The sequence below is a fragment of the Sorex araneus genome, chromosome 8, assembly GCF_027595985.1.
Source record: "Sorex araneus isolate mSorAra2 chromosome 8, mSorAra2.pri, whole genome shotgun sequence".
NCBI lineage: Eukaryota > Metazoa > Chordata > Mammalia > Eulipotyphla > Soricidae > Sorex > Sorex araneus.
In genome coordinates this window covers 38,658,949-38,673,641 of record NC_073309.1, presented here as the reverse complement: position 1 = coordinate 38,673,641, position 14,693 = coordinate 38,658,949, and the positions used below count along the sequence as shown (strand labels likewise).

Sequence of the window (14,693 nt, the reverse complement as noted above, 5' to 3'; positions counted from 1 at the left end):
TCCACGGCCTCATCAGCACTTGTTGTTATCTGTCTTTTTTTAATTAAGGCCCTGTAAGTGAATATGAAGCACTGTCTCGTTGTGGGTTTATTTTCATTTTCTCGATGGCTAATTATGTTGTGCATCCTTTCTTGTCCTCATATGCCATTTGTGTCTCTCTTAGGAGAAGCGTTTTCTTAGATCCTATGTCCATGTTTTAATGGGGGATATTTGTCTTTATTGTGCGGTTACATCTTCCGGATCCGAGACCTTAATAATGTGCAGAGATATTTGCTCTGTTTTGTGTCTTGTCTTCTCCCTCCGTTGAAGTGTCCGGTGCTGTACAGAGGCTTTTCGTGTCTGTGAAGTCCAGTATATCTTTTTTCCTTAGGCTGCTTGTGCTTTAGGCTTCGTCATCTGAGAAACCACTGCTGAACCCAAGGCTGTAAAGATCTATAGCCTTACTTCCTTTATTTTTTTTTTAATTTCTATTAGTGAATCACCGTGAGGTACAAACTTAGGAACTTTCATGTTTGCATTTCAGTCATACAGTGATCAGTGATTGTTTACATCCCTCCACCAGTGCCATTCTCCTCCACTAATGTTCCCAGTATCCCTCCCCTCACCCCCACCCCAACCCACACCACCCCACCCTGCCTCTGCGGCAGGATATTCCCTTTTGTTCTCTCTCCTGTTGGATGTTGTAGTTTGCAATAGAGGTGTTGAGTGGCCATCATGTTCGGTCTATAGTCTACTTTCTGCACGCAGCTTTCAACCCGAGTGGGTCCTCCCAACATTCTTTACTAGGTGTTCCCTTCTCTATCTCAGCTGTCTTTTCCCCCAGCATGTGAGGCCAGTTTCCAAGCTGTGGGGTAGACCTCCTTGTTCTTATCTCTACTACTCCGGGGTATTAGTCTCCCACTCTGTTATTTTATATTCCACAGATGAGTGCGATCTTTCTATGTCTGTCTCTCTCTTTCCGACTCATTTCACTCAACATGATACTTTCCATGTTGATCCACTTATATGCAAATTTCATGACTTCATCTTTTTTAACCCTTGCTTCCTTCTAAGAGTCATACTTTGAACTCTCACATTGAGATCAGTGGGGCCAGAGAGCACAGCAGGTAGAGCGTTTGCCTTTCATACAGCTGACCTGGGTTCAATCCCCGATACTCCATCTGATACCCCAAACACCACCATGAGTGATCTCCAAATTTGGAGCCAAGAAAAAGCCTTGAGTGATGTCAGGTGTGACCACAAAACAATCAGAAAGAGTTATGTTTTTGTATATGATAACAGATAGGGATCCAGCTTCATTCTTTTTTCATGTGGATATCCAATTGCTGAAAATGCTTTCCCCATAATTCATTTTTCTTGGCACCCTTGTCAAAATTTAGCTGACCAGGGCTGGAGCGATAGCACAGCAAGTAGGGCGTTTGCCTTGCATGTGGCTGACCCGGGTTCGATTCCCAGCATCTCATATGGTCCCCTGAACACTGCCAGGATTGGTTCCTGAGTGCAAAGCCAGGAGAAACCCCTGAACATCGCTGGGTGTGACCCAAAAAGAAAAAAAAAAAAACATTAGCTGACCAAGAACAGATAGTATATAGATCCACCTATATGAGGCCCCCAAATAATAAAGTTTATAGAGGCATAACTAGAATAGTAGTGGGCTGGCTTGCACAAGGCTGATCCCAGCTCAGTCCCTGGTACCACCGAGGGAGCTTGGAACCCCTCCAGAAGTGATCCCTGAGTGCAGAACCGGAAGTAGGCCCTGAGCTCGTCTAGATATAGCCCAACCCACTCACCAAAAGGAAAATAAGGGTGGGGGAAAAAAAGAAAAAGAAAAAGGTTACCAGTAGTAACTGGGGAGTCATTGGCTTTGTAGTTTCACTGTGGGATGTTGATACAGTTTTGGATAGAGTTGTTGGTGTTACTATACTTAATGCCCCTGGACTGCAAGTGTAAAAGTGGTTCTGATGTTACATTTTGTTTCATGTATTTTACCACAGTAGCAAAAGTTAACTGAGACCTGCAGAGACAGCACAGGGGTTGAGGCCCGTGCCTGGTTCATTCCCCTGCGTTTATTGGTTCCTGAGCACCACCGACTGAGCAGCACTGCGTTCTCAGGCCACTGCTTGGAACTGCCAGCCCGTGGGCTGTGGATTGGTTGGAAGGGCTCCTTGACTTCCTGAATAGTGCTTAGAAGAACCCACCCCCCAAAAAAAATTTTTTTTTATTAAATAAAAAATATTCAGGGGCTGGAGCAATGGTACAGCCAGTAGGGCATTTGCCTTGCATGTGGCTGACCCGGGTTCAATCCCTGGCATCCCATATAGTCCCAAGCACTGCCAGGAGTAATTCCTGAGTGCAGAGACAGGACTAACCCCTGAGCATCGCTTGGTGTGAGCCCCCCCCCGCAAAAAAAAAATCAAACCCAGGCCTCTACTTTTAGTGTATTTTAATATTTATATATTTACTGGGGTAGGGAGAGGTGAGGATGATAGCTCAAAAGGCTGGCGTGCACACATGTTTCTTGAGCACCACTAAGTGTGACTCCAAGCCACCCCCCCATAAAAAAAATTATTGGACCCCCTCCCCCAGCTTTGACATTCCATTTCTGGGGAGTTTTTTCAAGTGCACTTGTGAAAACAGGCATTTGTTTTGTTGGGTGTTATGTTCTCGAGGTGTTTATTAGGACGAGTTGTTATATAGTGTCGTTCAAGTCTTGAATTTTCTAGTTTTATCCTTATTGCAAATGGAGTGTTGAAATCCTCAACTCTTGTTGAACTATCCATTTTGTTTCCAATTCTGTTATTATCATTACCGTTATTATTATTTTATTTTGCAGTGCAGGGGAGCAAATTTTAAGGGCCTCCTGAATGCAGAGTGTATGAGTTTACCACTGTGTCGTATCTCTGGCCCTGGTCAACTTTTGATTCCTATATCTTGGCCTTTGTTGTTTGGTGCATATATAAGATTATTATCTCTTCTTCAGGAGTTGACTTTTTCATTAATAGAAAATATCTGTTTGGTAAAAAATTGACTAAAATTCTTTTTTTGGGGGGGGGCAGGGAAGTCACATCTGGTGATACTCCTGGCTCTGCACTTAAGATTTAGCAGACCATGTGGGGTGCCAGCTATCAATCCTGGGTCAGGCCGCGTGCAAAGCAAGCACCTTGCCTGCTGTACTATCACACTGGCCCCATCAACTCAGGTCTTATTTTTGACTGATATTAGTTATTCCAGCTCTCTTTGGTTCTCTGTTTATATCAAATATACTTTTCAATTCTGTCGCTTTCAGCCTGTTTGCATCTTTGAATCTAAAGCATTAGGTTGATTTATAATTTAAAAAAAAAAACACAAAAACTGTTCTCCTGGGGCTGGAGCAATAGCACAGCGGGTAGGGCGTTTGCCTTGCACGAGGCCGACCCAGGTTCGATTCCCAGCATCCCATATGGTCCCCTGAGCACCGCCAGGAGTGATTCCTGAGTGCAGAGCCAGGAGCAACCCCTGTGCATTGCCAGGTGTGACCCAAAAAGCAAAGCGAAAAAAAAACACCTGTTCTCCTAATCTCTGCCTTCTACCTGGTGATGTAATCAGTTTATATCTAACATATCTACTAATAAAGATGGATTTCTTTATGGCATTTTTTTTGTTTCTATATGTCAGATGTTGTATTTGCTGATGTAATTACTAGGCCCCTTTTGCTTCACGTTGGATTCAGGTTACTCTCAAAACCCCTTAATTTCAATCTGAAGGATTCACTAGATTAATTAATCAATTGTTTTCTAAGATGGGCCTTCTAGTGACAGATTTTTCTTATTCCTGTTTATCTGATTTTCTCCATTTTTGAAGTGTAGTTTTGCTGGATATGGAATCTTGATTGACAGCTTTTTTCCCCCTGCTTTCACTGGTGCCGACCTAATATGTCTTATCTTCTGACCTCTGTAGTTTCCGGTGAGAAATCAGCCATTAATCTTGTTGAAGATCCCTTGTACGTGATGGATTGCTTTCCTCTTGCCTCTTCCAAGGTTTTCTATTTGTCACTTGACAGTATGACTTTGGCATGCTAAGGGGTGGGTTCCATGGACTTTATTCCACTTGGTGTTCATGCAGATTTATGAGTATATATAGTTTAGTGTTGTTCACAAAGTCAGCTAACTCTGTAGCCTTTATTATTTTTTTCTACTAGCTGTTCTGTTTCTTTCTTTTTTTCTTCTGGGACTCCCATCGTGCACACGTTGTGATACTTGACAGAAGAATCTTCTGCTGTCTGCTTTGTGAAGGTGGACAGTGGCTATTCTTGGCTGTGTTCTGCAGCCAGGTCACTTGTTCTCCAAGTCACTGCACTAAGAGGACATGACTCAGCTGCCAGGTCAGCTGTAGGAAATGAACCTCCGGCCCGCCGTGGCCCAGTAGTCATGAAATGTGCACACCCCCCCCACCTCTTAACTTTTACTCTTTGATTTTTGTGATGTACCCAGTGGTGCTCAGGAAACCATATATGGTGCCTGGGACTGAACCCAGGTCAGCCTCATGTAGGGCAAGCACGCACTCTTTAACCCCTGGACATGCCAGGATCCGTCTTGGTATCATGGTACTTATTTTTTGAATGCCTTGTCTTAGGCTGGAAGTTCTAGACCGTTGGACTAATAGGCTTGGTTTCTTTTCCCTCCGTAGGTTCAATGTCAACAACACCATTCTGCATCCAGAGATCGTGGAGTGGTGAGTACGGCCTGGGGCCCCTTAATGGGTTGCTGTGCTCAGCGCAGGAAGGGCTGGGACCCCACCCCTTCATCTCCCAACAATGAGCCCCGCAGACAAGACGCTTTGCCCAGCCTTTTCCTTCAGCATCTTCTGCTTTGTTTTCCTGTTGGACAGTTGGTTGGCATTTCTTGCCATTTCGATGGCAGTTAACTTTCTTACCTTTCCCTTTATTTTTCAGTCTTTAAAAACCCCTTCAACAAATAAGCCACACTTCTGTCACTCAGTTGGAAAAGTTAGCTAAACAAATCAAAATGGGACTGGAGCAATAGTGTAGCAGGTAGGCTGCCTGCCTTGCATGTATCCGACCCAGATTCTACCCCTGGCACCCCAGTTGGTCCCTGGGGCCCTGCCACGAGTGAGCCCTGAGCACAGAGCTGAGCATTGCCGGGTATGGCCCCTAAGCAAAACGGACAGAATACATCAACTCCTACCAGGAGGTTCCCCCTCTTTGTCTCAGGTCATGTATGTCTTGGCCTGTTCTTGTTCTTGCTTTGCTTCCTTTCTTCCCTGGTGGATGCATGAGGGGTCCCTGATAGCCTCCTGTAGCCCTCCTGGCCTCTCTCTCTCTCGCAGTGGGGGACCCACCCCAGGCCGGGCAGCACAGCTAGCGAGTGCTCACATGCCCTCAGTTTTCTTCCTCAGTCGCTGAGCTGCTCTTAGGAGGGCACCAGCACGTTTCCACTGGGAAGTGGTGGAGAGAAAGTCCCCTGGACCTGGGGCTTGGGGACACTCACGGGTAGCATGGGTGGAGGTGGCGGGCCAGGCCAGGGAAGCCTGCAGCAGGGGCGGAGGAGAGAGTGGTGGGGGCCGAGGCAGGAGACCCAAGGAAAGGCCGGGGCCTGCTTGCCTGGTGGAGTGACACAGCCCGGGGAGGGGGCAGAGAGCGGGGACCAGGCCAGCTTTGGTGTCAGCAGGGGCACTGTCACGGGAGAGGCAGGAACTGTGGGGAACCCTTTCGGAGTTTGGAGCAGGGGAACGGGAGGGTCAGGCATGCATCTCAAAAATCATCTGACCTCAGGCTCGAGCCCCAAATGCAGGCCAAGGGTGGGCCAGGTGCCAACTCGAAGGCTGTCATGGGGTCCAGGTGGCAGGAGGTGAGCAGCCAGAGGAGGACCTGGCCGTGATGCCCAGGTGGTGGGTGGGTGCAGGTGAATCTGGCTGTTTGGTGGGGGCAGTCGCTGGCGTGTGGCTGAGATGGGTTACAGGATGGGGACTAGCTTGGGGTGGTGGGTGTGTATGTGGCGGGCTGTAAAGGGGTGCTGTGTGGGAGACAGAGAACGTCCGAGGGCATTGGGTCAGCCCCGTCCTTCTGGCTCACAGCTGCCTCTGCTGGACTCGTGGGCTCACACTTGCCCCTTATAGCCCTGGTTGACTGAAGACTCCATCCTGGCTCCTCTGTGGCCTGGTTTCTGTTCTGTGTGTGACAGTCCCTTGGGGCTGCTCACAGGGCACTGGAGCTAGGGCTAGGTGTGGCCAGTGAGAGGGAGAGGCCAGTGACTCCTTGGTCCCCCACCCACTGGAACAAACATACCCTGCTCTGGGACATTCCTGAGATGGAGACAGAGCCCCCGGCTTCACGGGGAGGTGGGATGGGAAGGGGTGGAGAGGGATGTCAGCAGGTAGTGCCTGTGACATGACTGTGTCCCTAGTGAGCTGGAAACTTCAAGGGGGACGGGAAGGAGGTGCAGGAGAGCTTCGGGGGGAGGGGTGATGCTGGGGGAAATGGCCGTGATCGGGGGTGGGTGCAGGATGTCCTGTGCCCCTTTCATGACGTCAGACAAGGCCTGTGGAGCTCCATGGACCCCCTGGTCCTGCACGCTCTTCCACTGTAACAGCTCCCGGCCACATTTCCAGATTCTCACCCCAGCTGGTGCCCCCTAGGCATGCCTCTGGGCTTCACAGTAGACAGGGATACAGAGACACTGTGTGAGCAGAGATCCTCGGGACCCTGAGACCTTTCCAATCCTGCGGGCACGAGACGCAGCAGAAAGCGCCCTGGCCGTATTCCGCGAAGCCCCTGGGCCAGGCGTGTCTGTGAGGCTCCCCTTCTCACCTGACCTTACCTGGGGGTGGGGGTGGGTGTTCCCGGGGACTTTTTGTTTATTTCTTGTTTTTCTGGCGATGCTCAGAAATTACTCCTGGTGAGGCTCGGGGAACCATATGGGGAGCCCGGATTGAGCCTGGGTCGGCCGGGCAAATATCCTCCCCTGTAATACTATTGCTCTGGCCCCCTCCCCAGGCTTTTTAATGCCCCCCACCCCCCATGTCCTCGTTGCTTCCTGAGGACCCACCCCCAAGCCCAGCCCCTGGGAGATGCCATACCCCTCTGCACATTTTGGAGGGCCGCAGACTCTGGGCATGTGGCCGAGCCTCGCTTCTCTCTGGCCTGCCGAATCGAGGCAGTACCCCCAAATGGGGGACTTAGCCGAGTGGGCAGCACCGTGGCGGTCCCCGTGGCCTTCTGTATGCAAGGCAGGGAGTGGAGCCCTGGCTGCATACAGTCCCCTAGTTTGAAGGGTGTTTGACTCCCTGTCCTGAGGCTGGCGTGCTGGCCTTCCCCAGGCTACGGAAGAGGGCAGGGAGGCAGGGAGGTTAGTGACCTTCCCACTGCTCTGGGGCCCTGGTGGGGAACCCCGCGCTGCGGGGTCTGCCTGCATGCCAACCAGGCCGCTCACACCAGCAGGCCCCAGCGTGGATTGTAGGGACGCCGGGAGCTGTGCAGCTGCCACCCAGCCCCATGTTCGGGGCCCACCCCCACCCCCCAGAGCCCACCTCACGGGGAGGGAGGGGAGCCCTCGGGCAGCCTCTCCGCACACACACACCTCCGTGCATGTCGTTCATTTCCTCTCTGCGACGGCTTTATTGTTTTCCATTCTCTCCAGCATTGCCTTTTTGATTTCCTGTAAATTCCTCTGTAATCATACTCTTCCCTACAAACATGAGATCATAACTGATAATTTCCTCTCTGCTTGCCGGGGATTGCAGTTTGAAGGCGGAGGTCAAAAGTTGAAACTTAATAAGAGCGGCTGTGCCGCCTGGCGCCAACGGGACTGATGTAGGGGGGAGTGGGGGGGGGGGAGAAGACGACAGGAGGCTGGCTCGCTGCGGGGTTTTGGGGGGAGCACCCCCCCCAGACGCGTCACAGAACAGGCCCGCCAGCAGTCGCTCCTCTCGGGCTTTCAGTGCGATGGTGAGAAATTGAGTCACAGGCTGGTTATAGAGTCATTAATTCCATGGCAGCGGAGGTGTCCAAGTGTGCCCGGTCAGGCTCCTCCGTCCCCCCCTCCCTTCCCACCTCCCGGGTGCAGGAGGCGTGAGGGGAGTGGTTCAGGGGCAGAAGCTCCTGCATCCTGCTTCTCGCATCCCAAATTAGACAAAGGACGCAGTTGATGGCCTAGATTCCTGGGAGCGGACGCAGGAGGTATTCCCCGAGGTCTCTCTCCTGGTACATACGGGACCGGAACCGAGAAAACCCAAAGTCAAGGGCGATAGTGAATAGCATTTCTCACCTTCCCCACGTGGCCGCCCTTGGACCTTATTTCCTTCCCGTGCCCCCATCTCCAGCCCCCTGTCTGACCTATAGGCCTCCCTTAGTCTGGTTGCGTGGACGTGAATTTCGTGTGTGGCCCCCTTGGAGTATCCTGGTGCCCCTTGGTGGGGGGGTGGGGTGGCATATTATGAGAAATGCTGCTCTGGAAGATGGGGAGATGGGTGGGTCCCCCTACCTGATCAAGTCTTGACACCCCATGGTCCTGATCCCCCACCCCCACCCCCACCCCAGGCCCACCTGCTCCCACAGGACCTTCCCACTCATCCGTCTGCAGGAGGGATGGCACTCCTGTCGCTCCAAATGGGTTCTGTTCAACACTGTGGCACTCGGATACTTAGAGACTGATTCTGGAAATGCGTCATCCTGTCTGGCCCCTGTTTTAATCAGTGAAGCACTCAGGCCTCCCTTAATTGATGGCTCAATCCCGGCTTTATTGCCCACAGGCAGTTTTGTGACCTGTGAATATTTAACGGGGGGAAAAAAAAAAGATTGCACAAATAAATCTCAGCTTGGTCCCATTTTTGTCATTTCGGGCCTGGAGCAGAGACTGGTCTGGGGAAGAGCCTTGGCGGATGGCCCTGGTGCCTTTTCTCCGTGGACTGCCCCCTCAGTGTGGTGGTCCCCATGGGTGGGGTGCCCACTGCCTTGCACCTACAGCTGCCCAGAGCCTGGGGCCTCTCCTGGGGATAGGCCTTGGGCCAGCAGGAATCGCAGCTGCCCTTTCCCTAGTAGCTTCCCCTTGCCCAAACTCCGCTCCTGGCCTCTTGGAGCTCAGGAGGAGTGGATGGTGCGGCCTTGGGGGTCAGGGTGTTGGGGGCCCCCCATGGTGTGCTGTCTCTTCAGGCCTCCCGGAGCCCACCGGGCAGGCTGGACGCTGAGTTGCCCACAGAGCCCCAGAAGCTGTCTATGGCCACTGTCCACAGGCCCCCGGCCTGGAGGATGCGCAGAGCTGCGTCATGGGACCATTTGCCCTGGTTCCATTTGATTTGTCTCTCTATATTTTTTTTAATGTGCCTTAAAAAAGAAAGTCCTAAGTCAGCCGTCCAGAGGCCTAGTTTGTCCTCACAGGCCTCAGCGCTTGGGGGGCGGGGTGTGGCGCCCCGACTCTCTGCTCTGGGGCCTGCTCAGGCTGCTCCCGTGTACCTAGGGTGGGGCCACACACGTCATTTGCCCTCCAGCTCCCTGCCCAGATGGATGGGAACCTCGCCTGGAAAGAGCATCAGTGGCCCGGGGGGGGGATCTCCAGGGCCTGCTAGGGGGACATGCAAGTGAGAAAAGATGTGACTGGCCACTCCCTGGGGCTTTGGAGACGGGTCCAGGCTGTGTGGGGGAGCGGGGGAGGCCCTCCACTGGAGAGAGGGCAGGTTGAATGGGGGTGGGGGTCTCCCTGTGGGGTTCGGGTCCCCTGAGACAAGCAGAGGCCCCGGGAAGGGTGGACACAGGGCGGCGTGGTCAGGCTGCCCGTGCCCAAGTGGCCCCGTGGCTCTCAGGCTTTGGGAGAGAGGTGGAGGTCAGCCCTGGCTGTCTCTGACCCAGGGTGTGGCCTGATGGACAGGCCAGAGCGGGCTGTCAGGGGATGACCCTCAGGCAGGGTGGGAGGTGCGGCTGCAGGAGGGAGGTGCAGGGGAGGGGTTCGCCTTGCTGGGCTCCAGGTACCAGGGGTGGATGGCGGGTGGGGGGTGTCTGCAGGGCAAGCACTGCTGGGAGGCCTGTGTGAGGTAGGGGACGCTGAGGAGAGCACATGCAGCGGGTCTCACTCGCACACGTGGTGGTGGTGTCTGGGTGGGTGGGTGGGGGACAGAGCATAGGGAAGAGTTCCAGGTTAAAGGTCAGAGCTGCCCTACTGCCTTCCCCACCCCCTCACCCCTGGGCCAGGAAAGCGTTTGGGCTAGAGGTGGGCTAGGAGGTTTGGGGAGAAGGTCTCCCGTCTCCCCACCCCGGCCCATGTTACGGACAGGTGGTTGGAAGACATGGGGCGGGGAGGGCGTCCCCTCCTTTGCAGAGGGAGAAGGAGGGGTGTGGGGTAGGCAAGGCCGGGCAGGGTGTTCCCACATTTCTGCAGTGAGGGCTGTGCCCGATCCTCTGCTGAGAAGCGACAGTGGGACGGGGAGGGAGGGTAGGGTGGGTTCTGTCCGCCCTACCGCGGTTGCCCACTGTCCTCAGCCCACAGCCGCACACAGGGCACTACCCCGGCCGTGCTCCAGAGGGCTCCGATCACGCGCTCGCGGGCTCAGGACCCGTGGGCGGGGTGTGTGGGGTGGGGTGGGCGCTGCCAGGGCTGCACCCCCACCTGTGCTGTCCCTATGCCCGCCTTGGCTCCCTGCCCCTGGGGCGAGTCAGAGCATCCCGGGAAAGTGCTCCCTAAGCCTCAGGCTGCGCCTCAGCAGGTGCGTCTGTTCTGCGAAGGCCCAGGTCAGAGCCCGGTGTCGCTGGTGCCTCCCTGTGTCCTGGAGATGCCAGTGCGGGCCAGCCTCCGGTTTCAGCAGCCTCCGGGAAGCCCCCGAGCAGGGTGGAGGTTTGCTGGAGGGCGTGGGGGAGCCTGATGGGAGAAACAGGGTGGCAGGGAGGGAGCGGCCAGCCCAGCTGAGTGGCCCTGCTGTGTGTAGGTGAGGCTGCGCCCCCCAGTGCGGAGATACACACCTGTCGGAGTTGTCGCCACAGGGGCCCTCTCTGTGCATGGAACTGAGTGGACCCCGGGGCTGTCCTTGGATTCGGCTCCCGCCCCCATTTCATGAGCAGGAAGTGGGTGAGCTGGGAATGAGTCGTGGTGATCGCGAAGAGCAGAAACTAACTAACTGAGGCACAGCTGGGCATTCGCTCACCCCCTCTGCCTCTCTCCGCCTCTCTCTGGGCCTGGCACACACCGACTTGCACTCGGGGCTTCTGCGAGGGCCCCGTCCACCCCTTCCCTGTCCCCCAAAGTCATGTGACAGTCCTGCACTGCTGCTCCGGCCCCTGGGCAGGAGATGGGGCCCCAGTGAGCCAGCTCGGCGGGGGGCTGGGAGTCCGCCCACTTCACATTCAGGCCCACCCGCCGTGCCTGGGAGCTGCATCCCCGTTTTATGGATGAGGCAGCTGAGCCTCGGGAAGAAGCGGTGTTTGGTTCAGTCTCTGCTTCTTCCTTCAGAATCGGAAACAGCTAGTCCGCCCCACCAGGTGCCCCAGCTGGCACTGGGTCAGGTTAGGCAGAGCCACAGCCCCCACCCCGGGCTGCTCGGTACAGCCTGGCTGGGCAGCCCCACCCCCACCGCAGCCCCGTGCACCCTCCCGGGGGCTGCAGAGCATGGCAGTCCCCGAGGTCTCCACGGGCAGACCCCTGACTGCTGCTTTGTCTTTCTCCTCTGCAGCCGGGTCTTCAAGACAGACATGGAGCTGGAGGTTCTTCGCTACACCAATAAGATCTCCAGCGAGGCCCACCGGGAGGTCAGCAGGCCTGGGCGGGGTGGGCAGGCTGCGGGCTCTGTTGGTGGGCGGGATGGGGCAGGAGGAAGTTTGCTGTGCCCAGAGACACAGTGATGGCCCTGAGCCTCGTGGGGGGCGAGGCCGGGACTGCAGGGACAGGGGAGACTCTGCCCCACTTTAGCCCCTGCAGGTGCCCCTGCACCTCCAAGAACACTGGTGTCCCTGCAGGTCCGGCTCCTGGAAGGAACCTTTTATCCCCAGGCGTGGCGCAGGCACATGCCGTCTGATTATCCCCAGAAGCCGTCCTGTGATTTCCTCAGCCCCCTCCCCTGCCCAAATTCCCCCTTTCTGAGTCTCTTGCAAGTTACAGAGGCCCTTTCTGCCGTAATCTCGGGCAGTGTGGCCACAGCTGTCCTGGACGCACCCGCCTCCAGAGCTCCCAGGAAGTCCCCGTTTGTCACAGTTCTGCTCCACCGAGGGCACGCATCATTCTTTGTTTTTTTGTTATTTTTTATTTTTTTATTTTTGGAAGGAGGAGGTTCTTTAGAGAAAGTGCTCTTCATTAGTTACTCACCCCGCTCTTCCCACTGTGCTTCCTGTCCGCCCTGCAGGTGATGAAGGCCGTGAAGGTGGGGATGAAGGAGTATGAGATGGAAAGGTAAGTGTGGTGTTTCTCCGCGAGATTAAAATGTAAAAACCGGGAATTGATGTTCCTTGAGCGACTGACAGATGAGGCGGCTCCGAGCCCAGCAGATTGTAGGGTGCTCGGCAGATCTCGGGCGAATGAGGGTGGGGGGCGTTCCTTCCGCCTGTGGCTGCAAGCCCTCCTCTCACAGCGTTCCACACGGTGGGCCAGAGTCCTTCTCGAGGTGTTCCCTGTCCCGTCTTCCACCTCTTGGACGTCGTGTCTGCCGTTGGCAGGATCCTTGACCAAGTAGCTGCTATTGTGCCTCGGGAAGCCGCCCACGATGCGACTGCCCTTTCTCGGTGTAACACGGCCACTATGTCTGCGGTGCTGGATGACTGGGTCCAGGGGTGGCTAAGTGGCTTGTGAGGCCTTCCGGAAGCTCCCTGGGCCTTTCATTCCAAATAGGTCTGCAGGGAGCTGGGGCTGGCCGGGGTCTTCCCAACTCCTCACTGCCTGAGGGACCTGAGATCAGCCTGACGGGGCCTGAGGGCGCCCTTGGCTCCCCTCCCACCAGGAGGCCCCCATTTCAGGGCTTCCCACCAGAGACTCTGCCCTGGGGGGCATCAGGAGACTGACATCACACACACACACACACACACACACACACACACACACACGGCATAGCAGGGGGTTGATAACTCTCTCTCTCTCACACACACACATACGGCATAGTAGGGAATTGATATCACACACACATGGTGTAGTAGGAGGTTTCTCTCTCTCTCTCTCTCTCTCTCTCTCTGACACACACACACACACACGGCATAGTAGGGTATTGGTGTCTCACACACACACAGTAGGAAGTGCAGGGTAATACTGGTTTCTTTGGTTTGTTTTCAGCCCACAGCCAGAGATGCTCAGGGCTTACTCCTGGCTCTGCACTCAGGGATCCCTCCTGGCAGGACTCGGGGGTCCATATAGGATTCCAGGGACCGAACTTGGGTTGGCTATGTGCAGGACAAGTGCCCTCCCCACTGTGCCGGTTTCAGGCTAGAGCTCAGAACCCCTGTACTCCCGAGTGCACACCCAGCGGGTGCGGGGACAGACTTTCCTTCCAGCTTGGGGGTGCTGCTTGTGCTCTTAGGGTGACGGTTGGGGGTCCTGGTGGCCGGAGGAGCCTGCCACATGATTGGGGGAGGGTGTCCAGGGAGAGGGCTGGCCATGTAATCCGTCTCACTGACTCAAGGCTCCCCCTAGCTCCAAAGCCCCGGAGCCTGTGGGTGCAGGAGCAGAGGTGCCGGACAGTCCTCCCGGGGTCATCTCCCCGCCCCATGCCCCTGCACCCCTGCCTCCAGCTTGCCCTGCGTGGCAGCTGCTCCTTATAATAGAGGCGCAGGGGGAGTCTTTGAGCTCCATGAGCAGCCCCAGCAGGTCAGCAGAGCCAAGGCAGGTGACCCCCACGCTGGAGCTCTGAAGACCAGGACTTACAGTGGGCGCCTGGGGCCCTTGCCATGTGCCCAGACTGCTCTTGACCCTGGCTGCCAGTGGCACATTCGAGGCTTAGGTGTTCGCAGAGGGTGGGAGCTTAGGGTCCTGCCCTTCACCACCTGTGGGCTGTGTCTGCCAGCTCGGCCCCTGCCCTGTCCCCTCCCAGACTTCCTGGCCTGCCTGGCACTTCCGGGTCAAATCTCCACTACGTGACGTTCAGAGGTGCCCCCTGTGGGGACCTGCCCAGGGGCCCTCTACTGCCCTCCCCCACCCCCACCTGCCCCACTGCCGCGGCCAAGCGTGACCTGGCTTTGAGGACCCTGGAGGTGTGTGTGGCCCAGAGGGGACCCAACCCGGCCCTCTCCAGGTTTCCATGGGCTCCCTCTGTGACGCGGCATCTGCTCTGTGCTCCTGGTGTCCGTGCCCATCGCCCTGTCTGGACCCTGAGGAGCTGGGTGCGCCCCTCACACTGGCACTGACCCAGCGGGCTCCTGGGGACCCTGCGCCAGTGCAGGAGTCAGCAGGGCCCAGGGAGGTCCCACTGCCCGCGCCCGCTCTGTGCTCTTCATGGTCAAGGGTTCAGCTTGACGGGCTCCTGGCCGCAGCCTGAGCCCTCCCCTGCCCCCCGCCCTTCATCCTGGAGCCCCAGCCCGGCTCCTCCCTGCCCCCGCCCCAATGGGGTGGAAAACCTTTTTATGGTTTGAATGGGGAACTTGAAATATTATTCCCTGCAAAAAAGAATAGAAGGCTGGAGTGATAGCACAGTGGGTAGGGCATTTGCCTTGCACGCGGCCGACCCGGGTTCGATTCCCAGCATCCCATATGGTCCCCCGAGCACTGTCAGGAGTAATTCCTGAGTGCATGAGCCAGGAG

The 14,693-nt window shown here is 55.7% G+C and overlaps 1 protein-coding gene across 1 annotated transcript in view; it reads left to right on the top strand.

Moving 5' to 3' along the window:
- PEPD (peptidase D) overlaps positions 1-14,693 on the top strand; it is an 88,832-nt gene that overhangs the window by 29,959 nt on the left and 44,180 nt on the right. The window contains exons 7-9 of the mRNA XM_004600991.2: positions 4,666-4,710; positions 11,650-11,725; positions 12,316-12,362. Coding sequence (XP_004601048.2) covers positions 4,666-4,710; positions 11,650-11,725; positions 12,316-12,362 — 168 coding nt within the window. The remainder of the gene's footprint in view (positions 1-4,665; positions 4,711-11,649; positions 11,726-12,315; positions 12,363-14,693) is intronic.